This window comes from Dryobates pubescens, chromosome 9 (genome assembly GCF_014839835.1).
Source record: "Dryobates pubescens isolate bDryPub1 chromosome 9, bDryPub1.pri, whole genome shotgun sequence".
NCBI classification, from domain to species: Eukaryota; Metazoa; Chordata; class Aves; order Piciformes; family Picidae; genus Dryobates; species Dryobates pubescens.
Window position 1 is genome coordinate 22383531 of NC_071620.1, and position 27003 is coordinate 22410533.

Genomic DNA, 27003 nt, shown 5'->3' on the forward strand with positions numbered 1-27003 from the left:
GAAAACAATGTCAAACAAAGTACTTGTCAATGTAGAAAACATTGAGAGTTCTGTTAGTGTAGTTGTTATTGTATGTGTCCCAGTACAAAAGTCTTTTTCAAGAGTTCAGGTCCATGCCTGGTTGACAAGTCGTCATCTCTGCTTGATTAGATTGTGATCTGATCCACTCGGTGTCTGACTCCTGAGGGTCTGTGGCGAAACTGTGAAGGACATTGCATCAAGCATTTTGGTAAAGAGTGGACATAAATATTTCTTGACTTGTTAGCATAAACTCTAGTATAAAGTTTTTCCCTCATGTCCTGTATGTGCACATTTGAAATATTTTATTTTATTACACCCCGTTTTATCCTGCTCACAGCTTGCTTTGAAATGCTAGTTAAGCCTTAGAGAAGACTTTGAAAGATGATTTAGTAATCCAGAAATCAGACAAAAAAATACAGGGATTAAAAGAAAAAGACACTTGCTTTGTCAAGATTATCCAAGTAGTGTAGGAGTTTTTTCCTGTGAATGTATGCACTAGAGCAGCAATAAGATGTGAAAAGGTATAACTCATAAGAATAGCTGTAGAGAGTGTAGACAGTCTTGTAGGGGACAGGATTAACTTAATGTTCAGTAGAATTAGTTCTTTGAAGTTGGAACTTTTCTTCAGTGTGAAATGTTGATGTCTGGCTAACATAAATGTCATCAGGAGGATATGATAACTTTAGTTCTACCTGCTCAGTACCTTGTGCTAGTTCCTGGATTGGGGAACAGGCATCAACCATTTGTGTTACTGTTTTGGTTGTAATGGGTTTTGCTCAAGTTCTTTAGGGTGCTGAAGGGTTTCCTCTGAGAGCCTCAGAGGACTGGTAACTGGGTGCAAGGCAGTAATAGTTTCTGTGATTTGAGAACCAGCATTCCAGAACTTGTAAGGAGTCTACACTTCAAGTGGGAAATTTGTTAAAAGCTGTATTTGATGGGTGAAACTAATCTAGCTGGTGATACATTTATCCATTGGAAGCTTATGCTTGTTCTTCATACACAGGCTAAGATTCTTCATCTTGAATTAGTCTGTCCTGGGTTAACACATCCCACTCTCACAAGCCCCTCCACTCCTGCCACACAGACGGCAGGGAAAGCAGCACAAAATAAAACCTGGATTGAGATAAGTAGTTTACTAAGATAATACGGTGCAGAAGATGCATAGCAAAATGAGGCAGCAGCAGACAACATCAATAAAACTGTCCCCCAACCCAGGTATTCCAGCAGCCTCCAAGCACACAGCAGCCAGCACAGTGGAAAAGATCAACATCCCAAACTCAAACTGGAAGAAGCAACCACAACAGGAAGCCTCTCATGTTACAATCTGAACTTCAAGCTCTCTGATACTTTGCTCCAGCCAGCACTTTCATTTTGAAGATGGCATGATGGCAGCATGGTACTGTCAGCAGATTCAACTCAGCCTATGACAGTGTCTTAGGAGAGGGTAATGAGATTAAAATGTTTGCCTTAGCAAAATCCAAAGAAACTGCCACTGTTTCTGTTGTTCAAAACAGTTGTCTTTTGTTTGGTGTGCAAAAACTGAAAGCATTCATTTAGAACTGCAAAGCTAGATAAAAATTCAGGAAATAATAAGCTTTGAAATTGGCAACAGCTATTGGGATTATTTGTTCTATCCTTAGTGACTGCCCAAAGTTACTCATTGCAGGTTTTCAATATCTGCTATTTCTCATTAGAATGTACAAATGCATGTGTATATAAAATATGTGTATGTATAAAAATACACAAATAGATTGAAGCTAGTATCTGAAAGATCTGTTTTAATACAGAATGTTGCAAAGAAGGTACTTTCTACATAATAACAAATGGATCGGTTTCAGGCCTAGTGTATGATCTTAACTTTGCCTTTCAGGACATGTTCTTAAACCTGCTGCATGTAATGGAAGGCTACCTGACAGTGTTAATACTGGTAGTGGCTGTCAGGAATCTTAAGCATGCTTTTTTAGGGTTGAAGGGTTTCTAAGAGCCAGGACTGAAAGAAATCACACACCGTTGTTATCTACTAACATACATCTGAGGATTGAATTTTTTTTTTTTTTAGGCATTTTGGGTATGTGCTTTAACTGATCAGTCTGTAGATTTTGACAAAAGGAGGCTTGGGTGTGTAAGACATGATCTACTGACACAAATGATCTCTCAGAAGAAAATATGTTCAGGAAAGTGAATGCAAATATATGATATTCTGTTTTCTTTAATATGTTGCTTTCTAAATTGGGTAGGGGCATCTCTATACAGACGTGACTTGATACAGTTCATACTAGCTTACGTGGTAGCTTTGACATCCATACCTACTTTTTAGCTGCAGTGTAAATGAGAAGTTCTGCAGATGGTATAATTGAAATGCGTTTATCCTGATGTTTTTATGAACTAGTTACGGGTGCAGAGTAAGGCAGTCTAGGAGCCTAGGCATGCTATAGCATGAGCTATCTTGCCTCTGCTCAAATCTCCTTCAGTCAAGACTCATACACAACTTAAGTGGTTCAAGCTAAACTGCTGGACTTTGCTGCAGGTGGGTCAGGGAGAACTCATGCATTTCTTTGCTGGCACAACAGTAGAGGTGGCAACAACATTTTGGTTTAACTTCATGCAGGATGCATGTAAAATGTAGCCTAGCACAAGATTAGATAAAACTATTGCAGTGTGCAGTATGTACTTGTAGTTCCTGTTCTATGAATTTATAGAATGACATAGGTTGAGAAAGACCATTAATACCATTGAGTCAAACTGCATATGCATTTGAATTTAGTGGTAGGTTCAATAGTGTGTGTGTGTAGCGACTTGAATATGTTCCATTTCTGTATTGGTTCTCAATTTGTTACATCCTGCAACACCACCACCCTTCACATACTGTTGCACTAAACATATGCAAGACAATGTGTCCTGCCTCCGGAACAACCTGTACTAAAACATGAATTAATCTTACAGAATTAAAATTTTTGTGTCCTTATTTCTTGACCACTGAAACACCTTGGAAGCTGCTTTTGGAGGAGGTCCTTCACTGCTTTGTAGTACAGTACTCTTTCTTCTTAAATATCCTGTTCTAGGTCCACTTTAGTCTCTGCTTCTACTTCAGGACAGAGTCCAGCTGTAAATATGCCACTTAAGCTTCTGTAATTTTGAGCATGATAGCTGCTATGTACTGCAGCAGCGCAGAACAAGCTGCTCGGGTGCTTTAGTAAACACAAAATTTTATTGCTCTGATGTTTGACTATATAAATGAAAAAATTCTGTTCCCAAAATGCTGTTACATTCCCATGTTTCCACGGATTATGCGTCAAGGTGGTGTTATGGTTGCAGAATCTCAAAGGATAAAAATGTGTTGTCTGTAGTTTAGGCATGCAGTTTGAAGGAAGTTTTTATTAGTATTTCTCAAATTGAGTGGTGACAATAAACCTTTGGTACCAAATGTATCTACAAAACAACAAAAACCCCCAAACTGAAACACCCCCCACCGAAAAAATCCCAAACAGATGTTTCTTTTTGGTACTATTAGCAAGGTCTTTTTTGGTGTCAAATGGGAGACAAATGCTTGTACACACAGACACTTTAGTGTGTTCTTCACTTCTGCAGTTCCTCACACACTGGGAGTTCTGCTTAAAGAGCGGCAGTCAAATGCCACTAACTTGATCAAAAAATAATGCTATACAAACTTCCAGAATCCTCTGTCAGTTACTGACCAACTGGCTTATCCTGTGGAGATTAATAATCTGTATGAGTTGATTTAGTACTCTGTAGTTTTAATAAGGTTAAGTAGGGGTTGATGTAAGTATACCTGGCCCTATGGAGATAATGTGGTTGCACAAGTGGAATTTTAAGCTGAATTTGGCCTGCAGAAACTTATTGGTAAGTGAGACATGATGCTTCAAGCTTAGGAGGCTATTTATTGAAAAAAACAGCTACAAGTGCTTTAAGACCCTCCATTTCATTTCTTTCACACACTGGTGTGCATATATACATATAAAAAGTGGTAAGTTGAATGCATAATGTTAAGAGTCATTCCTAAGGTTGGTTTCTTTTATTAAGATAGGCACATATAGTTGTTCCTGATATTAGTAGGATGGGCTAACCAATGTAAAGAGTTAAACTGTATTGCTAAGGCTTCTGAGCTTTTGAGAATAAATGATTTTTTTTCTGGTTACTGATACTAAAAAAAATGATCTGATGACTGTCACATTATTTCAGGAAACGACGTTGGCAGAAGTTCTTACGGTGCCATGCAAGTGAAACAAGTTTTTGATTATGCCTACATTGTTCTTAGCCATGCAGTATCACCACTTGCAAGATCATATCCAAATAGAGATTCTGAGAGGTAATTAGTCCACTTTTTGAATATCCATTTGTCTGTGTAATCAGGAATATTTGGGTCTAAATTGGTAAAAGGAATGTTATTTATTAATTGCAATCTACCCAGAAATTTAGGCTTCCCAGTGGTGTGAGAGTGTAAGACCACAATGTGCAGCATTGAAATGAAGACAACATGAGAAAACCCACTGAGTCCAGCATGGGGTTCTTAGTGTTGAAGGGAGCTGAAAGACAATTGTTCATTCCTCAAACATTCTGCTTTAAGTGTCTCAAAAGGTTTGCTGGTTTAATATTTGGTACAATGTATGTCGGTACTATGGCAGAAAGAAATGTATAGGTTAAAACAGATTGTTTAGACGCAACTAGATAACACAGCTAGAAATGTTTTGTGTTCTTTAATACATGCTCCGTAAGCTATTTTAAAAGGTTTAAAAGTTTCATATGTAAATAAGCTATTAAAGGAATCAGTTCACTTTGGCCATAATGTTTTAACTGCCATAAAAAGTAGCATACATCTAAATTTGATGGTTTGATGCAGTTCTTAATGCCTTTCATAGAAACACTGCACAGCTAGTACTTTCTCAGCTCTCACCATTGCAAGTTTTCTGCTTTTTGAAAGTGGAAAGAGAAAGAAAATTAAGGCATTTCAGTTGTGTTCTGTTTTCATTCGTGTATCTGCTCTAGCATATGTTATTCTCACCTTCAGTAGAAATTTGGTCTAGATCAAAGGATGTCTCAAATCGTTTAGACACAATTCCAAACTCCAGTGTGGTGGGTTGAAATTACCCACTAACTAATTTGGAGACACTACCCCTGAAATAAATTGCCAGACCAGCCCAGTTTGGGATGGAAGCAAATGAAGCTATAGTTACAAGCAAACCAATATGAAATGTAGTGAATATGTACAAAATGTACAATGTATGTACCATATATTTACCATTTATAAACAACACAAACTCCTCAGACACCCCTGGGCAGCTCCAGGAGACCCATTCATCTCCTCCCCCACTCACTCCTTCCTGTTAACTCACACAGTAGTCACAACAGAAATACCCTGGCAAGGCCACAGAAGAGAGAGGAGTTGAAAGCAGAAACAACAGAAGAAGAGAAAAAATAACTGTTTTATACATCTTCTCTATAGTCTTATTAACAATCTAATGAATTATATAGACCTTATCATTATTTTTCCTTTTGTATCCAATGGTCATTTATTTTACTTTCAGTCTTTGCAGTCAGGATCTAGGCTAAAGTTCCCCCTTCAAACTGTAATATGTAGTCAAGCTGTTAATTTCCAGCATTAATGTCACTCTAAGGTGAAATAATTCTCCTGTAGTAAGTTCACCAAAAAGTGGATGCAGTCTCAGTTGTGTGTAAAACTGACAGTATTTTAATAGTACCTGTAAAACTTTAGGTTTTCTATGGTATTAAATTCATAAAGGTTGGGGCTGCATTTGTACCTGTCATGGAGATTACAGGAAGAGTGGTACAGAGTATTACACACTGGCACTTGAGAAAGCTATTTTAAGGTAGATGAAAAGTTTATTGATTAAATATATACTGTCACACAATTCTTAATCCTGAGTGAAACTTCATTTTTACATAAGTATAGAGAGAACAACTTAAGAAATCCTGAAATGTTACTTGTCTTGGGTCCTGGCCTTTAAGTTCTCTGCAGTTCTCCAAAGGATATAGTCATTCTCTTATGAGGAACCTACAAACATCAGAAAGTGTATTTGTAAATGCATTTGATGGGAGCCTCAGATGTCATCAATGTTTGCATTTCACATGTTCACTTCTTACTGTATTTGGGAACATGTTTGAATTCTATCATCATTTCAAACCGGGGGAGAAGTCCCAGCAGTAGTGTTCAGGAGTCATATATATGACTTTACCTTTTTGCTCGTTCTGGGCTGTTTGTGCCAGTGATGTCTGAGTCTCAGAATTCATCATGCCAGTGGCTTGTCATCCTGTCAGTAGGAGTGGTGTTGTGAGAGGAATAGCATTGAACTGTGTATTTCCCCCAGCTCCAGCCTTGTCAATGCCAAAGGACCAATAGATAGATGATGAACTGTTTGCTAACAAGTTTGTTGCAGAACTTCAACAACAGTTCATGTTCAGTCTCATTATTTTTTTTTTTTTTGTTAAACCTGATGTGCTTTGGCAATCCAGGTGTATTTGAGCCTTCAAAATGTAACATCTGGAGCACCATAGGAGTTAAAAGTTATCTTCTCTGAGTGGAAACACTAGCTGAATCCCGAAGGTAGTTCTTGCAGCTACAGGCATTACCCTAAGACTATTTTGTCCCTCATCTGTCTCGCTCACTCTTTCACAAATGGCTCAGGAAATGTTGGTAGACAGTTCAGTGGATTTTGTTAGGGCAGACAGATGCCCATCATCTTTGGTAGTTTTTTGTAGTAGAAAAATAAGGAGCCTGATCCATTTGAAATCTTGTATGCAAGGTCAAATTTGGTGTTGTGACTTCAGCTTGGGTTATCTCCTATCAGCTTCTATTTTAATTCCTTCTCAGTGTGTGTGTTCCTGTCTTTTGTGTTGGATCAGATCTATCAATCTTGCAGTCAGCCAGTGAATCAGATGAACTCTCTAGTCTGAAAACAAATACAGCAGCACATCTGTCATGTCAAGAAGTTCATTCGGCTTGTGACTATGTGATCAGAAGCAAGAGAAAGGAGCAGGAGTTCATGTTTTGGAGAAGATGGAGAAGGTTATTGTACCATTTGACAGCCATAAATTATGTTAATCCAAATGTGACAAAGATGCATCCTTAGGTTAATATGTACCTCTGTGGGTCAGGATGTTGTCTGATGTGTTGACCTATCGCATAATTCAGATACAAATGTGTGCTTAGACTGCATCTCTAAACAGCAGTATAGCCACGTTTGAGGTCATGTGGTCATATGAAATGAAGATTGGTCATGGTGTCATGTGCCCTTCCAGTTATGACTAAGACTTTGAAGCCTTTTTTAGGTTCCTAGAGTTGCCAGTTGGTAACCTTTCTGGAACCAGATGTGGTCTGTGCAGGTGGGTGAGGAAAAGGGACTGTCATGCCAACAGGCCAGAGTTAACAATCTGAGAAGTCTTGGCAGGATTTTGCTACTTGATGTTTGGAGTTGTCATTTACAGGTGATAATCCTCAAAAAATACCAAAGTTACTTAGTCTCTAATGCGTAGCTCAAATAATGCTACTGCTAATAGGTCTGTATGTCATGTTTGGGTTGCCCCTGGTTTGCCAAGACAGTCCTGGGAGCTGTCAAAGGGTGTGTTAAATTTTGCTGACAAAGCAGAAATGTGCTGTCTGAAACAGGCCTTTTCTTTGTCTTGAATGGTGGGTTCCTGTCTCTAAAAAATATCAGCATGTCTTGGTTTGAGCTGAAACAGCTCTGGACTGAGGACAGAATGAATTTACCGCAAAGGAGTAAGTAAACACACTTGCACAGAACAGGAGGTTAAATAGAAATACTATTTACAAAAATAAATCAAATACAAAAGGTACAAAGGCAAAAGGATATATACACAATCAAAATTAGCTCAGGCCTGGCACTCCAGATGGGCCCACCAGGTCTTAACCAGACAAACTTCCCCTGCTCCAGCACTAGGCCTCAATGATGAATCAAAAAAATATTCCCCCAGCCATCTAAACCTTCCCCCCACTAGGCCTCACTGCTGCCCCATGCTAGCTGGCACACTAGGCCCAGCTGTGCAGCAAGAAAATAGCTTGCCAGAAAGGCTGCACTCCCCGACAAACCAAAGAGAGAGCAGCTGCTGCATGCCTGGAGCAGAGAGGGAGAAAGAGGCAGAATTGGCTATGAGGTCTGCTTATATGGGGATGGCAGATTGTGGGACGGAATAACAATTTCTTCTGTCCACCCTCTTGTACTCTCTTTGGATGAATTTTATGGTAGCATATAGATGGCTTAGCAAATTTTTTCAATGTTTTTACGAAAAGTGAGAGCTTGGGGCTTTGACCTCTTATTCTGTCTCTAGCTCCTTTCACAAATAGATTCTCAGGTTCTGTATGTGCATCTCTTCTGTAACCATTGGTGTAGCATTAGTTTTGCCCTTTACACAAATTTGATAGGCATTTTTGTTCTAGCAGATATAAATACCAGCTTGTATCATTCATTTTCCATCATATCTGTGAAGGCATGACTATTTGCTTCTGGGAATGTGCTCCCATGAAGCTTCAGACTTGACTAACTGTTCCAGAAGAGCTTGCATTATTCAATCCATAGTCATTTTCATGTTCTAAGACCACAGCTTGTAATAGCTATTAAATGTATAGGTTATCCCAGAATAAATGCTCAGATCTTTTTGAAGGCAGCATCAGATGAGGCTGCTTAGCTGTAAGGTTTCCTTCTCTGTCACAGTGCTGAAGAAACTTGCCATGTGTGTTTGAGTCTAATACTGACATTGGTCCCTGGGACTGCAACTCCTGGGCCACAGCTGATTCTCTGCAGTATTGATCATCCCAGTCTTTGTTGTCTCCTCTAGCTTAATTTCTGTTTTGAGAAACTTGAACTATGTCAAGTCATGGGTGTGTACATGGGCAAAATACTATACTATTTTATTTCTTTTGTTAATGCACTCTACTTGACTATCAAACTGTGGTTTCCAAGAATTGCCTATTATAACCCAGATCTTTAGGTGTTGAGTGGTGAGAATCCTGCTGATAATTCTGCATGTGAAATTCAAGATGTTATTTTTGAACATGCATCATGTTATCTGCATATGTAGAACAGTGGACATTATCTGTGCAGCCCTTCTGCAGCTATTGGACTTGTAACTTAGATACTGTTTCATTCAATATTTACTTAAAATGCTGGACTGCCTTTTTCAGTACTAACATACTGACATGTTAAAGATTTTCAAAGCTAAAACATAACTCTCTTTAGGATGGTAACTTTCCACAGCCCATTTTTGTACAATACTCCATCGTTCATGTATCTTGAGCAGTTAGTGTTTAGGCCACTAGACCATGATGATAGGAAAGCTTAGCTCTCAAATGCAGATGCAACTTCCGCTCAAGAAGTACAATTCACATAGTTGAATGCTGTGAAAGGTATATTGGAAAAATATTACTTGAACAGGCTGATAACTAATCACTGTTCAGAAGGACCAGGTAGGCTTTTTCTCTGAACCACTTAATGTTACAAATTTTCTTCAATTTTAACCTTGTTCTGGTTTCGGAGTCAACCTGTTTTTTGTTTCTGCTGCCTCATGATCCATAATAATTCACTTATAATTGTGGAGACCTTACACCTTCTAAATTGTCTTGTAAATCTGTAAGGATGAACTAACGAAGGTCTATCTTCAGCATGAGGGCTGGGTGCATCTCATAAATGTTGTAGGAAAAATATTTTCTATGGGGAGAAATGCAGGAACCTGTCAGTTGTCTCCATCAAGTATACTGGTATCTGCATGTACATTCTTGGTAGAAATACAAAGTAAAAATTCTGGCTGTGTCTGCTTGCATGTTAGTATGGTGGAAGATAAGTAACATAACTACCTTAAAAACTGATGATTCGGTGCATTAAATTGTACACTAAAATGAAAACTCAAATGTGTCATTTGCTTAGGGGTGTCTTAAATTGTTTTTAGCATAATTTGACTGCTTGTTGAAATGCTTGCAAATATGTAACCAGCAATCTTTGTTTAATATTTAATCGAAAAAATTTTTTTAGCACATTAGGTAGAATCATCAAAGTGACCCAAGAAGTGATTGACTACAGGGCCTGGATTAAAAAGAAGTGGGGGAGCAAAATTAATGTATCACCTGAACTTGGTAGGTATAGCAGGAATCTTTGGAACCAACTTAAACTTTTTCTTGAATTTGATGTAACTCAAAATACTTATGCCTTGAAATTCGTCACCTCAGTTACATAGGAAAAAATCAAAGGCATTTTTAACTTCCTAACCGAAGACTAGTTTTCTGTTTTTCAATTAGCTTGTTAAACTGGAGCCGCTCTTCAATTTCAAGGCCCTTATGTTTGTGTTCTGTGCTCTTAAATGATGCTTATGTTTTCTGTTAACAGACAATAGATTGAAAATAAGAGACCAGCTAGCTCCGTGCAATGGAGAACAGCAACAGAACAGAGACTCTGAACCATCTTACAACCAACGCTTGACTTTGTCATTGGCTAGTACACAACAGTTATCCTCTGGTTCTTCTGCCTCTTCTGTATCATCACTCTCCGGCAGTGACATTGTAAGCTGTTTGGTTTTTATAATAGGTTAAGCTAATAAGAATCAGTTTATCACACTCAAAGTTTCAACTGATACAGCAGCAGCTAACGTGATACTATCCCTAAGCTGGTACAGCAAACTAGTTGCTTCCCCTGCTCAGAAAAATTACTAAAATAAATTTTTTCATGAGTGGGTCTCGATTCCCTCTTAATTTCTTGTTACTCTGTGGTAGTAGTTAGATGTAATAAAATGAGAAACCCAAGTTAACAGCAGCCATTTAAGTAGAACAGAAGTAGTAGAACTTCAGAAATCTTCCCATCAAAAAAAATCTCCATTGTCAAATTCTAGGCCTTTTTTCCCATACTCCAAATTGAATGTGAGTATGATGTTGTGCAGTAAAGGTGAATAATACTCCTTACTTATTCAGCCAAGAAGTCAGTTCATGTTTTAATGGTAATAAGACCATCATGTGAAGTTTTACTGTCAGCTTCCTTGTTTAAAAGTGCAATTTGAAAGTACTTGCAGGGCTTTATTATAACTTCCTGAAAGAGGAAGATGTAGTTTTTTGAGGTATGTTCCTAGACTCCTCAGATTCAATGAAATGCTTTTGTTTTGGTATGGAGTTAAATCAACGTGGAACTGGGCAATGTAGACTCTCAAGCACAAAATTGTATTGCATGGTGTGAGGTAGATAGAGGTATTGGTTGCATCAGGATGTAGTATTTTGCTGTAATAGGTTTCATGAGAAAATGCACATATTTACTTATTATTTTGCACTCCCAATGTAATGGATAGTGTTTATGAGCTCCCCTTAGTCCCTTTTTGCCTGTTGCTGAGGATGAAACTTTGTTGCCTGATGGCAAAGAAACTAATATAAATTGAAAAGGACGCTCTCAACAAGTAAGACATGCAAATCAGTTTGAGCATCCATAAAGTAAATGGAAATGCTACCCTTTTTAACAAAATAAAAAGCCTTATGCCAATGTGTTTATGACACCCTGGTTTAGGCCCTGATTGTTTATTGGTATCATGTCATTAGTAGACTGCCAGCATGTATCTTAATTTGGAATGGAATGGCAGGTTTCTGATAAATAGCTGATAAGTTCATCCTACTCGCACTTGGGTGTGTGAGGATGATCAAGCTCTGGTTGAGCAGTCCTGGTTGGGTTGAAGAGGCTTTCTGTGGCATGATCTGGCATAATAGGATGATTCCCAGCCTCCAGCAGAGGAACACGTAGTGTGTTTGATAACTGGTATTTGTGTCAAAATTTCTGGTGTACTGCAATGAATGCAGGTATGATGCAGTGAACTTTGGTACTAGTTTCAGAATGTGTGGTGGTGAGAGAAGGCCCAGCTCTCCCTCCCCACAAAGAAAGAAACCATGGCTGACTCAGTTGGAGAAGCAAAGGGTAGAGCTGTATTCACAAGCAATATGGAATGCAGGTGGTATATACACAATATATACAGTATTTACAATATATGCAGAAATACACAGCAAAGAAAATAATACAGAACAAAACCCTCCTCTGTCCAGAGGAGGGCTCCTCCCCTATACCCTCCCCTCTCTCCCCCTACCTTCCTTTTTTTTCTCAAAAAGGGTTAGAGAGAGAAAAGGCAGTTATTAAGGGAGAGAATTCTTGTTAGGCCTCAAAGTGCATGCAGGGATTAGTTTTGCTTATCTGTTACTCAAGGTCATTCTGGCTAGTTGCTCAGAAGCAGACAGGCTGGAAAGGGAGAACAGAGTGGAACTGAGAAAGATTCTAACTGAACTAAAACTTAAAGTTGCATTCTACCTATCTACCAATGAAATTTGTTTAGAATATCTGAATGTTTTCAAAATATTCAGCCAGAGTGTTTCAGCACTGTCCATTTCTTAAAGGCACAGCCTAAAACGGTCTCAGAATGAGAGAATGAAGGTGCTGCATTTCATCACTGTAGAATTAATGTGTAGTGGTTAACTGATCCTTGTTTAAGGGTTGTTTCTCAGGAATGATTCTATAGCCATTTAAATCTTCTGACCTTCTCTGATACTCAAGACTGAAAGCAAGGCAGAGATTATAAAGACAGTGCAGGAGGTAGAGATCCTAGATTGACAGTTTGCTGATGTCTTCTCAATAATTAAGATATTATTTTGATAGGAAAAAAACCCTCACCCCTGTAACATGACCATTATCTTTAAGCACAAGATCTGCATCAGGACACTTTCTGGAAATGTATTTTGCATGACTACGGAATTTTGTGTATCAACTATGAGAATTTAGCTGTCAAATTAGAGGGACTTGATCGTGTACTTGCTTTTCAATTCACTGCTACAGTTTCATTGGTAAAAGTGATTAGGTGTGCCTTGACCTTTCTGATGTCTGCCTACTGGTATAATAGCAGTCAACTTGCATATATTGAGGAAGAGGAAATGACCTTGGCAATTTGTGACTTGGTCATATTACCCCTCTGTCCACTCTGACAGAGGTAGCTATATTCTGAAGTTGTCACAACCCTGTATGCTGGCCATGAGTCTGGAGGCCTTGCATAGATGTCAATATGTCCTTGAAGCAATATTGGCAGTGTTGCTTATTCAAGTATTATCAAAGCAGTGCAATATTGCTCATAGGGATTCTTGAATTTTTGGTCAAACAGTGTGGTTCAGTTGTTGTAATACAGCATGCTATATGGTTTCTGAAGATGTGCTCCCTTGAAGTTCTGGCAGCATTACAGCTTTTTGCCTTGTTCCATAATACGGGTCAGTTGCTGAAAAGACAAGGTTCCTGCTGTCTTGAACATAGAGGCACTTTGTAGATAGCAGTGGATACATGTGTGTTCCAGCAGCTGGAGTACAGTTGTCAGAATAGAAAAAAGAATCAACCAGAGAACAAACCAGAGAACATTTAGAAGTCAAGCTCTTACCTTTTGTATGTACTCACAAAAATGAAAGCATAGGGATACAAGAACTTAGTACCTTAAGTTCTTTCTGTTTCTGCTACTGTTTTCCTTCCTTTTGAGGACCATAGTGATGGTAGTATTTTGAAGATGAGAACTTGTGTACCACTGAGGAGCAAGAGAAGTGACTTCAAGGGCAGTCTTTTTTCCCCCCATGTATTTCAGATATGTGTGTTTTCTCAGCACACCACCTCAAATTCAGGGTTATTGCTTTCATCTCTGCACTTCCATGACTAGCCTGCAGGGGGGCGCACTTCTGACTCTGCAGCCCAAAACTAAGAACTGGGTCTAATGAGACTGAATCATAATCTGTACAAAAGATATCCTTTTACTGACTTTGCAAAACTGCAGAGTTCTCTACAAAATGCCACTGTCAGTCTTATGAAAGACCACATGACTAGAATTTCACAAGTGTCCTAGCAAACTGCAAAATCTTAGTCACGAAAGAAGACTTTTGTAAGGGCCAGTGTAGAAGAGAAATTTGTATGCCATTGTTGTTAGTGAGATAGCTTTTCAGTTTGAGTTTCTTACTGTACATACCAGTGCAGAATTCTCACTCTTACTGGCACTTAGTGTAGTTCCTTGCAAAATACTGATTGGTAAAGTTACCACCCTATTACCGTAGCTGTGAAGAATATAAATATTAGTGATCAGCAAACTGAGAAACACATGGAAATAAGTTTATGGCTACAAGAGCTGTGGTGGTCATTTGACTGTGCATGTGTTTTTCTGGATTCTGTTAATTCTTAAACTGACCTGTGTAGTAATGTCTTTTCTCAATAAAGTGTTCTGCTGTGCAGGTGTTTAAAATACCATATGCTGCCCTGACAATAAGGCAGTACTTACTCAGGCAGACAGGTAAGTTGCAAAATACTATGAATTTCCATGTGATCCAACAACTGTTCAAGTTACTAATGGAAGATGCTTTAAAAAATATCTTTGCTGTCAGGGACACTGCCAAGTGAGGTTTGGCTTTATGGGAGCAAGAGTCAAACTGTTCCATAATAGAAAATATGCTTCTGGCATTAGAAGAATCTCACTTTAACCTTTATACTGACTTATGTTATTATGAGAATCTGAAACCAGGTTAAATTATCTGTGCTTGCCCCCAGCTCTTTGCTTGCTCTGGCCAGTTGCAGATCTCAATCTGAGAACCTAAGTGCTGACCAAATTTCTCTTGAGAAATGTTTTTTGGTTTGTTTTCCTGAGTGCTTTTTTGTTCTGGCTCTGCACTCTAACTGGTAACGTGAGGTTTTTTTGTTGCTTAAGATTGGAAATCTAGTTTTTTTATTATCTTAGGAACTCGTGGAGTAGTGCTGAAGTACATCTTCCAAGTGAAAAATATTCCTAGGTGTCTTCACAGTCTCGTTTTGGTCTCATATAATTTCTTGTACTAAGTATACTCTACAGTCTTCTTGCTGTAATGCCAAAGCATAGCATTTTGTGACAGTGGTACCTGCATATCAGTAACAGATGCGATGGCTCATAGGAAAGCTTTAAAGCTCTTTTCTGGCACATAATGGATATGTACTCTTATATCTAGTCCACTATAGAATTTTGTTAAAATTTTTGGATCTGGAAAATATCATACATCATATCTCAGTCTTTTTGGTGATAATGTTCTTTGGGCTTCTGCAGCAAAATTTTGTTAAGAGTTCTGACTTCTCAAAGAGCATGCAGTCATGTCAAGGTGGTTGAAATTTGAACAAGATACTATTGTAGTCTGGTTTTGGGGAGAAGATGATCTCTGTCTCTAACTTTTTAGCATTTTCATAGACTGTTTTCACAACATAATCCCACATTCGTTTTTTTAAAAATCCATTTCTCTGCCATGTGCTGTTTTATACCTTCTCGTGTTCTCCTTCAGTTCTTCTGTCTCAATTGCTTGAGCAGTCTTTTATCTGTATCCACCTGAAGCAAGAGTAAATTTCTGCAGAGTCACAGGAGGCACAATTTTGAACACAAAATTGTAAAGTAATTTCATTAAATTACTATAATCTGCAAAGGGTACAGAGGGCATGTGTGAATCAGCAAGTAAAATTGCACTTTTCTGCTATGGTGTCGATAAATCAAGGATAGAAGCACACAATTTTGCTCAGATAATGTTGTGATGCCAAAGGCTAGTCATATTCTTGCTATATCTTAAGATTCCTCCCCCTAAAAACCACACAGAGGTACCTAAGCCATTTCAGGGTGGAAGAATAACTAAATTCAGTATTGACATTGTAGTGTGGTGTATGTTCAGCTTGTGTAGTCCTATAACTTGGGACTTAACTTGATAAACACTGACTTGAAATATTACTGTACTCTAAATAATGTAAACCAGTTAAGAGCCTCTTAAATGTAAGTTTTAAAGGTAACAAAGGGAATTGGCACACTTTTGGAAAATACTTAAGATGACTTATCTGAAATACAGTGAGTATTGATGTAACATGGAATAAGCCTGCAGTCAGGCTTGGCAGGATATAATGAAGAGAGGTTCAAAGGGTATTGTGCTTATGCCTACTCTTGGTAGATAACTAATCAGGTTACCCTTTAATTGTGTCTCTGTAAAAGGAACACTGATGTTTTAGGAGGATGCATATTTTTCAGCTAGCTTGTGTATCTTTCACTTCTCTAAGCACAATGACCAAGATATTTTCCTTTTGTAATGCAGTTGACCTGAAGGCAGAAAAATCCTCCAGTTGCATCTTACTTGAGGCTGTTTTGTGTTGTTTATAGGCAGCTAAATGGAAATGGTGCAAATGCATTGATACAGATTTTCTACCATGTCATGTCCCATAGAACTACAAATTTTGGTTGTTTGAATTCTAATTTATTTACATCATAGTTTAAAGTTATGGCTCCACCTACCAAAAAGTGAAATGGCACAAGCTGATGTGAAGGGATGAGATGGAGGGGTGTAATCCATGAAACCACCTTTTGTCAGGCAGAGTTAAGTGTGCTGGGGTAAAACCTGTTAAGCAAGAGCATGCATCAAAGTTCTGGTCCTGTGTGTGGGCCCCAACTATGAGAAGTCTAAAGCTTTCTGGTGTTGCTTTGTGTTCCAAGGAGTATTGTTTTAATGTTTTACTAAGCTTCATAGTTCCATGTTCTTGCTAGGGATGTTCCTGTTCACTAGCTGCTCTTGCTTTTCTGTACTTGTCTTCACCTAATCCCTGTGATGAGTTGATGCAGAAGGTGAAGCTAGTAAAATGAGGATTATGATTTCTGTGTTTCACTTCTAAATTAGCTCATAACATCAAATGCTAATAGAATAAACCAGGTTGGAAGAGACCTTCAAGATCATCATGTCCAACCTATTATCCAACACCACCTAATCAACTAAACCATGCAACCAAGCACCTTGTCAAGTCTCTTCCTGAACACTTCCAGTCATGGTGACTCCCCCACCTCCTCAGGCATCCCATTCCAATGGGCAATCACTCTCTCTGTGTAAAACTTCCTCCTAACCTCCAGCCTCAATCTCCCCTGGTGCAGCCTGAGACTGTGTCCTCTTGTTCTGGTGCTGGTTGCCTGGGAGAAGAGACCAACCTCTGCCTGTCCACAACCTCCCTTCAGGTAGTTGTAGACAGCAATAAGGTCACCCCTGAGTCTCTTCTCCAGGCTGAGCGACCCCAGCTCCCTCAGTCTCTCTGAGAGGGCTGTTCCAAACCCCTCACCAACTTCATTGCCCTTCTCTGGACACGCTTCAGCAAGTCAACATCCTTCCTAAACTGAGGGGCCCAGAACGGACACAGTACTTGAGGTGCGGCCTAACCAGTGCAGTGTACAGGGGCAGAATGACCTCCCTGCTCCTGCTGGCCATACTGTTCCTGATGCAGGCCAGGATGCCATTGGCATAATGGATAAGGCTAGAATGGGGAAAGCAGCCTCAGAGGAGTAAGACTGGCAGCAGTTTTCTGTTAAGTCATTTCAGTTGTAAGAAAGAGCACATGAACAAAAGTTTGAAGCATTAACTACAAACACCAGTTTTCTCACTGTTTTCAGTTCTTTGCTTTTAAAGATGGAGCACAGTTTTTACTGAAATGGTTGTTGTTCTCTCACATCTTCTATCTTCTGAATATTGTAGGAGAGAGAAAAAAAGTTTAATAAAAGGAAGTTTCAGAATGGGAACAAGAACCTTTATGCCAGGGCCTCTATAGTTTATTCTTGACAGATGGGGAGTTGAAGGTAAAAGCCCAAATCTGTCATATTAGCAAGAAACTTGTTGAAGTTTTTATTTCTGAGTACTGACTTCTAGGATAATTAAACTTTTACCGCTGCGCCAAAACATAGCGTGAGATCTCCTTAGGCCACTCCAGCTTGGAAATAGCTCAAAAGTCAACTGAAACCTCAGCTGATGACATTATGAAACAAAGCAGAAGGCACTGCTTTTTCCTGCATTTAGGATCACGGAAAGGAAGCTTATGAGTGTAATCAAATGCACATGAAATCTGTGGAAAATGAACTATTTTCTTAGTGAATAAACCTACCAGTACATTTTACCTTGTATCTGAAAACTTGAGTTACTAATGCAAGTGAAATAAGGTCTTACCTAGTTAGTAAAGAGCTTCTGGTGAGTAAATATTATCTTGCTGATGAGATCCTGGTATATTTTACAATGGGATATGAATTTTGTTGGTTTTTGTCAGGAAGAGACTTCTGGATTGTAAGATTGTCTCAGTTCTTCATCCTCCATATGGTCACAGTGTTTCACGCTGTCCAGACTGAAGGCTAGGGGATTTCATTTCACAAGCAATGTTTGCAGTTAGATGAGAGTTCGTCAGTACCGCTCTTTTCAGTAACTTCTCTTCTTTCCCACATTAAAGACTATGAATAGTAGAAATCTTCCTTCAAGATACTAAGTTTTTACTCAGGAAGTTGAAACTAGCTTAAGGTGGATATTTTAAACTGGAAACATCTCAGTAGGATAAACCTGTATCTATCGGTCTCTTTGTTTCCTGACGCATCTCTTCACAAGATATTTTCCTTATGTGATGTGGGACTCTGATTTGTATTCATAATAGTAGTGTTCAAGAGATCAAGAACTTGACTCTTTGTGCAATCATTGTAGCTTCATCCCTAGATTATTTGCTCAAATCAATTAAGGGATATTACCTCTTCAATTTACATTTGTCTTTTTACAAGGTAGCTCTTAACCCCAGTAAGGGTCAGAGCTGTTGTCTTCCAGAGATGGATCTGAAGTGTCAGAGTATTATCTTTATGCATTTACTTACAGAAACTCAGAAGACCTTCAAGTTTGCACATTACACTTGAGTCCTGTCCAGAAGACCAAGAAAGACTTAAACCTTCAGTGTAGGCAGCACTTGTGGAAAACCAGATTTGTTCCCATTAGGCTTCGTTTTCTCATCACTGAGATTAACCTTCCAATTTGAGTGAGGATGGTAATGTTCTTTTTCACAAAAGGACTTTCATGCTGTTAAGTCAGCATATGGATTCCATACAGCAAGTCTTGTTATTAGTCCAGTACCTGATAAGAGAGCTACAATATACTTGTATGGGATGAGACACCTATCAGTAAGTTTGAGGCACCATGATATATGTATTACAAAAATTAAAATAAAGTAACATAACCTTCCTTATGCTGAGATTTATCTAGTCTCAGTTAAACCTTAGGGCTCTTTTCTTTTCCATCTGCTGTTGCTTCCATGCCAGAGTTAACTTTTTGTTGCACAAAACCCTGTGGAAATCTTATGTATGAGGTGTGTCCCATTTGGGTTAGGTATGTCAATTATTAGGGTTATAGTTGTATCTAAACAGAAGGGAAAGATTCTTTGAGTGGAGAGGCTAAGCTATTCTTTTTGTCAAGTTTGTGAAGGTTGCATCTCAAAAGATAATGCATTGGTTTGGGTAGATGGACAGCTTTAAAATTTCTTGTTCCTCTTCTTGAGAATATTTTCCTAGACAGCCTGTTCTCTTAGCCCTCAAAAAATCTGATGTGGAAAGCAAGGTCATGTAAAGGCAAGTGGTGTAGTGCTAAAAGTCTGCTTAAAGGTTGCTTGATTTAAATAAAGAGCTTTTGCTTCCAGGTAATTAATCTTCAGAGAACAATCAATAAACTATTTCAATCATTACCTTTAACAGTCAAGATCCATGATAACCTGAGCCAATAATGTCTTTTAATATGATAACTTCTAAATTACTAATTGGCTGAGCCCTGTCTCTTGCTATACTGCGAGTCAGATGGCTGTGAATGGAAAAAAACACTTGTCTGGGATAAAGAATAGCTGGGTGTTTTTACACTTCAGTAGTTCCTATGTATCACTGTGTTTTTGCTTGCCTCCATGGTTAAGTGTTCCAGGCACACGGTATTTTAACATCATCGCTATGCTTTATGGTACATTGTAATTGCTGTTAGTGAGACTGGAAGTAGGGCAAATAGTAGTCAGAAACCCCAGTTCTTTGCAGTATTTTTTCCTGTACTCCTACATCCCTCTTGTTTCTCTGGAAGATTTATCGCTCACATTTCTAATGGTAAGGCTGGGAAACTGGACTCCTAACTAGCAGTGAAGCAGGTGACTGGTGCACATATACTAGTCTTGACTGGCAGACCGTCTCCTTGTTTCTTGGTAGGTGGAGCCCTAATTTTGCTGTTGCTGGGTAGAATGGGAGAAGACTATAACAATTACAGTGAGTAACTTTGCTGTACTGATGTTATGTACACTGTTCAGAGGACTGATTTTTGTCATGGCACCTAAAATTCTAGTCCTTGTATCACTAACAGTGTTGCTGCTCTTGTTGTTTTCCTAAAGGTAGTTCCCATCTTTGAATTCAAATTTGGTAGAGGTATAAGGCTTTAGATTTCCCTGACTGAAACTGACCTCTGATTGCCATAGACCTGTTGACATTGTCTCCTTGATGCAGGTTCAATTGGACTTTTGCTATACGTGCAAAATAAACATAGTATGGGTTTGTATTTTATCTTTAACCACTATAAAAAAACCAACAAACACCACAGTGAATTTTGCAGTATTCACACGAGTTGATATGTGGGTGCATTTTCACGTGCGGAGCCTGTATAAACTGTACTTTCTGTAAAGTTGCTTTTCTTTTCCCCTTTTTCTCTGCCAAAAGGATTCTGATACACCACCTTGCACAGCTCCTAATGTTTACCAGTTCAGTCTGCAAGCAGCGACTCAGCTTATGGCCAGTTTACCACCCACATTGCCTATGCCAAGTGGTAAACCCCAATCTGCGCCTACGAGAACCTTGATAATGGCCGCCAGTAATCAGGTATGAGCCAACTAAATGGAGCAACTTTTTCATAGGAAGTGTAGCTCAAATATTTGAGCTGTGCTGTCAGTCTAAAAACCTCTGAAGATGGCCTTCATATAGCATGTGCTAAGCTTCATGTAATCATAGAATTATCTGCCATGTCACAAGTGTGGGGTGAAGAGTGGGTGGGAAAGGGGCTTGTGTTTGAATGTATCTAAGACCCCTTCCACAGCATGCTGCCACCTAGAAATATTTGAAGGGGAGGTATCAGATGCCTGACTCCTGAAGTTGCATTTGAGACTTCTGATGCCAAACCAGTGGCAGATTTTCAGGTTATTTAACTTCCTCTTCTAAAAATAGAAACTTCACATAGGTGGTGTATCTGTAAGCTAGCTTTTGAGTTTGAAGAAATAGTACTGACTAGGCTTGTTTAGCTGTCTTGATTTTGGATTATTAGAGTAGATCTTGCCTACACTTGTAATGTCTCTACCTTTAAAATGTATTATAGGTACAGAAAGTTATGAGCATGTGTACAAGAATTCTTACCAAAATATTTAATGTGCTGGAAGGTGAATGTACGAGGGAACTTTGTGTTACTCAATTAGCCTGAAATATTTTAGCTGATGTACCTGTTTTAGTACAACAGGAAGAAGAGTCCTCAGTTTTCCTTGGTCTCAGTGCCTCTTTCTGTAGGAAAACATCCTCAATCTTGACTATTAAAACTACTAGTCAGAACAAGTGCTTCATAGGAGATTTAATGCAAGTTGTGGGTTGTAGGTTGCCTGTGATAAAATAATGAGCTGGTTTCTTTGAAACCTGGGTTTATTCAGGTACTTGTTGTTTGTTGTTTTTTTCTGTCCTCCTGTCACAGTTCTTGAGAATCTAGGGGCAGGATATCTTCAACAATGACCTTGTCTTTTTTGATTCAATTCATCACTTTCTTGACATATTGGGCCTAACATAAGATTTTTCATTTTCCAGGGCACTAGTGAGACAAGTGTGGCTTCATTTTTCATTATACCCTCTCATTAGTGAGACCCATCAAAAAAATCCTTCCTGGCTTCTCTCTTCCTGAGATTAAACAGCCCTAACTCTGTTAATAATATCCTGTTACGACAACTGTGTTAGTTCCCTTATTTATCTTCATAGACCTTCATTGGACTCACTTCTGTATGTCCATGTTTCTGTTACTCAGGAGCCAGAACCCCTTGAGTGTCATAGTGCCAAGTAGAGGAGAAATTATGACCTCTTTTGACCTGCTAGAGATAGTCTTCCTAATGTAGCACAGGATGCTGTTGGCCTTCCTAGATGCAAGGGTTCCTTGCTGGCTCATATTCAAGTTGTCCACTGGAAATCCCTGGTCATTTTATTGCAAGCTGCTTTCCCAGTGGTTAGTGCCTAGTGTGTCCTGGCATGTGGAGCTTACCATTTCCATTTTCAGACTTCATGAGATTTTTGTTGGCCTACTTCTCCAACCTGGTGAGGTCCCTCCTGACGGCAGCATTACCATCTTTTCTATCAGCCACTTCTTCCAATTTTGTCATCTGCAGCTGTGCTGAGAGTCACCTCTCCTATCATCCAGACCATGAACTTTTTATTTGGCCTGTGAGTTTGATTTATGTGTCAAGAAAATGGTAACTGCCACAAAAAAAATAGGAAACATTTATTTGCAAAATTGGAACTTCTGGATGAGTAATGAAGAATTTTCACCTGGGCAAGCATTTTCAGTATTCAGAAATACCAGCATTGAGTTAGGATAGGTTACAGTTTCATGTGTAGGTTACTCCTTGTTACTACGCAGTTGCTTGTTTTAGGCGTTTCACTGCAATACTTTTTGCTTTTTTTCGTCTGGACCAGGATACTTTATCTTTGCATACTGCAGGTTTTCCACTATTTCCTTATAGGCAAGCTAACATGGAAGGGGCACCACCTTTGAAAGCTCTTCCCAGTTAACCCTGCAATTCTCAATCACCTGCTAAGCACTGCTTGTATTTTGAAATGAACCTTTTCCTTTAATCTTCTGAATTATTGCACAGATTGCTACCCTCTCCTTTCTCCTTTTACCTGTCTTCCCCTGCTGCTAGTCTTACCTGTGCAAAACCAGACCATCTGTACAGGAATGTTTTCTATTGGTGAGAAGCTGTTAGAACAATGAATTGCTCTTTAGTGTCTGCAATTGAGCATTCACATGCTAGTAGTATACAATCTGAAACTTTTGAAGTTTATTTAAAATGGGAGCTATTTTAAGTTAAATCTAAAATGCATACTTAGTCTAGTTTATTAATTTCCTTAACTCTGCTTTTCTGAAGAGGTAGCTTGGAGCTTAACTTCAAAATTAGAAGATTCCAGTTGCAAGGCATGCAGTTGTTAGTACAAAACAAGCTGGCATTCAGAGTTTTTGCCTCAATTGTGAGGAGGCAATGTGTTGCATGAATTTTGGATCTGAGTTGGAATTTTGAATCTTGGAAAACTGCTCTGTAGCACTTTTTTCTGGCTTTCTGTTACTTGGCTGCCCTTTCCAGTACTTGTTAACTGGTTTTTCGGTAGTTTGTGCAGTACTTGTACATTCAAAATTGGGAATATTTTTGTGGCTTTTGCTTGACAAAGATGTTCTCTGAGATTGGTGTGAAGTCAGAGGAATTTCTTGCAATTTACAGTTCAGAGTACTGTAAATGTCTCCTTTAATTTGCAGCTTTCAGGAGCATGACTTAGCTGGATAAGGTTGATGACTTTCCTTTTGCAGTTGATGTTAACTTTAGACCATGCTAGTTTAATTACTTTTAATGGATGTATTTTACTGGGCGTGGGCAACTCTCCACTGGACAACTGTATGCAGTGCTCCCATGGAAGGTGTGGAGACCACCCATGAGCTCATTCCTAATGTGCTTTGCTTTTTAATTTTTTTTTTCCGGGGGTGGTGGGGGAGGAGAGAGGGGCAGGGAGTGGGGCAAAACCTGGGCAAATTCTTTGCTATTAGAGGTCTCTAATACTCTTTTTAAACAGCTTTGGTGTGATTACCAGTTCTATTTTCATAGTGCATAATTAATTGAAGAATTAGTTCATTTTTCCAAGGTAAGCTTTTTTCTACTTTGCTGAGAAGCAGTTTGAAATTTCACTTGGGAGACTAGAACAGTTTATGAAACAGTGCTGCCAACTGGAATAACCAGGAAAGCAAATACTGGCATGTGTATCCTGATGGATAGAGGTGATGGGAATTGCTTGGTGATTTCCCATGGAGAAGGCTCCTTCTCCATCTTTTTCTTGTTATTCAGGGATGAGGTAAATTCAGGTTGTTCTTGGATTGCTGGTAACCTAGTCACCAATGAAGACAGAAGAAACTTCATGTTGTTTAGGTCAGAACTCTTTTACTTTCTAAGTTGCCCTTTTTTTTCCCAAGAGAATGGACTTTTTTAGTATCCAAAGCTAGTAGATGCCAGTCCTTCTACTGTGCTGGCTTCTACTGTGTCTAAGAAAACCTCCAGTGAAGAACCTTTAGATCAATGGTTTCTCATAGAGAGTATGATTACTGAAAATTTCATAGCAACATTCACTGGCTCAGTCCTGAAGCACAGGAGACAACTGTGAAATCAATCCTTAATGTCAGTGCTGAAATACCACAGTCTAATTAGGTGAAGTTTGTGTGTGGCCATTTACTGTCAGGCTCTTTGACTTAGATACTGCTTGTTTATATTGCTTTACAAGCACTTCACTAGCTAAAATGCTTGGCTTCAGAGTTTGTTCTTACCCAGAGCAATTGTTGCTTAGTCTCACTAATAATGCTGGTCTGTCTGGAATGTATGATTCTTCAAAAGTTAGTACCATTAGAAACAAAAATAACATTGCTCAGGGGCTTGAATCAAAAATATGTTTGATAGATGAATGCAGGTGGTTAAAGAGTAGTTCACTTTGAAGAATGCATTTGTAAAGATAACCTTTTACTTCATGTCAAGGCTCTAGTGCATTTTACTAAATATTTCTGAGAATGCAGATGTCATCACTGGTCAGATGTACAATTAGTATGGAGTGATGTTTCAGAGATTGCAGTATATTACTGGGTACTGAAGGTTTCTTCAGTCAACCAAATGTAATTTTTCTTATCCTTTTATTTAGAGCTCTCATTTAGGGTGGAATACTCATTTTTTGGTGTCTGTGTTTACATGCACAAAAGGAGGATACTACTGTCTACTTCCAAAACAGTTCCCATTTCTAAATGTCAGACTCCCAACTCGTGTGTATGACGGAACATCGGGGTTTGATTTAGTAGATGCAAAATTAGGAAAAGACAATGGTGTTTTACCTCTTCTACTAAAGAATGGGGAGAAGAAAAAACTGCATCTGAGTTTCAGAGGCTGTTCAGGTAAAAGTGGTACTCAAGATATTGTTCATTATAGCTTGTCATATATTTATATCAATTGCCTTTATATAGGGATATGTCCTTCTGAGTACGTTAACTGACTCAGCTTGACTGGACCCTAAATAACCTAATATGATTCTAATACAGCCTTCTATTGTATTAAATTATCTCCAGAGGTTTCCATGTAAACATCCATCCTAGATGTTTGTATGACTCAAAGTCTCTGGCCACTGTGGTAGTTGCTTCCTGATGGCTTTTGCAGTTGCAGAAAAGGTGTGAATTCTAAATATAGTTTCTATGAGCATAAGTAAACCCACCACATGTGAACTTACCTAAATGTAGAAGTAATTTGATTTTTATTAGCATGGTTTACAATTTTCTTCTAATGTCACTGTATTCAGATTGCTCCCAAACTGACATTCACTTGAATATTCACGTTTCCTCTACTGACTTTCACATGTGCTGTAATTGATATCAGCTCATCTGGAAAGTGCTTTGGATCTGCTCAATGTTTGTTCTAAATTAAAAGGTCAGAAGCTTGAGAGGTAAGGACTGTTCTTTAAGGTTTAAATTTGATAGCTTTATGCCAGAGAAGCTGTTTTGTCTTGTTTCTTCTTGGTGATAAGTATGGAGATAATGTTACAAAGGTGGCAAAGTTGCAGGACGAATTCCGTCTTCTGGTAGTGTTGTTTTGACTCTCACCCCTCACTTTTGAAACTTTACAAGATCAGAAAGGGTATTTTTGTGTCAGACTTTCTTTACCATGAGGTAGTTTAAAATATGTTCAGACTATGATGGTAGTCTCTGCTGTCACTTAATCTGGAGATTAGGCTCTCTAATCTCTCAAATAGTACTTTATCTTTTAACTGGTCATACTAGTAGCTGCCAGGCCTGTTATTCAAGGTGCAAAAGCCCAAAAGCTTCCTTCTGTCACAGGCTCCTAGTAGAACTACCATACAAAGTAAAGTGAGATATGAAGGACCATTATAGCCTGCTCCCTTGAAGCATTAAATCTTTCAGTTCTCTAGTGTTAAATGGTAAAACATCTAAAACCCCTTTTGCTTTTGAGCTCTTTCTAGCCTCCATGGTTTTTCTTTAATGGAAACAGAATGAGGTTTTGGCTCATTTTACAAAATCTCTTCAGGGCTCAAGATCCTGTCAGTTTTAGCTGATGGTAGCCAGTAGGTCCAAAGAAGGATACTTGTCTCTGTTTTCAGTGCTTTGGTCCTTATTTTCCCAGATGACCAGTTTTATACCAGTTGAGTAAGAACTTAATTTGTTTTTTCTACTCTTCAACTTGGAAATCTAAACCACTTATGAATCTTACTAAGTATACACCTAGGGAGTTGGTTCAAAGATCTTGTAGAATCATGGAATCATTAGGGTTGGAAGGCACCTCAAGGATCATCTAGTTCCAACCCCCCTGCCATGGGCAGGGACACCCCACTAGATCAGATTGCTCAGAGCCACATCCAGCCTGGCCTTAAAAACCTCCAGGGATGAAGCTTGTACAGCCTCCCTGGGCAACCTGTTCCAGTATCTCACTACCCTCATGGGGAAGAATTTCTTCCTAACATCCAATCTGAATCAGTTTCTATTTTTTTCCATTCCCCCAGGTCCTGTCATTACCTGGCACCCTAAAAAGTCCCTCACCAGCTTTCTTGTAGGCCCCTTTTAGATACTGGAAGGCCACAATAAGGTCTCCTCAGAGCCTTCTCTTCTCCAGACACAATAGCCCAAACACCCTCAGTCTGTCCTCACAGGAGACGTACTCCAGCCCTCAAATCATCCTTGTGACCCTTCTCTGGACATGTTCCAGCATGTCCAGATCACTCCTGTCATAGGGTCTCCAGAACTGGATGCAGTACTCCAGGTGGGGTCTTTCCAGAGTGGAGTAGAGGGGGAGAATCACCTCCCTCAATCTGCTGGCTATGCTTCTCTTGATGCAACCTAGG

The 27003-nt window shown here is 39.0% G+C and overlaps 1 protein-coding gene across 5 annotated transcripts in view; it reads left to right on the top strand.

The window, feature by feature from the left end:
• Positions 1-27003, top strand: part of TENT4A (terminal nucleotidyltransferase 4A) — a 57262-nt gene that overhangs the window by 23221 nt on the left and 7038 nt on the right. For 2 of the 5 annotated variants that reach the window (XM_054164166.1, XM_009906565.2), the window contains exons 8-11: positions 4222-4348; positions 10041-10141; positions 10392-10564; positions 20554-20712. In XM_054164166.1, coding sequence (XP_054020141.1) covers positions 4222-4348; positions 10041-10141; positions 10392-10564; positions 20554-20712 — 560 coding nt within the window. Of the gene's footprint in view, positions 1-4221; positions 4349-10040; positions 10142-10391; positions 10565-20052; positions 20393-20553; positions 20713-27003 lie in introns of those variants that run through there. The other 3 variants (XM_054164168.1, XM_054164167.1, XM_054164169.1) reach the window with 2 other exon arrangements.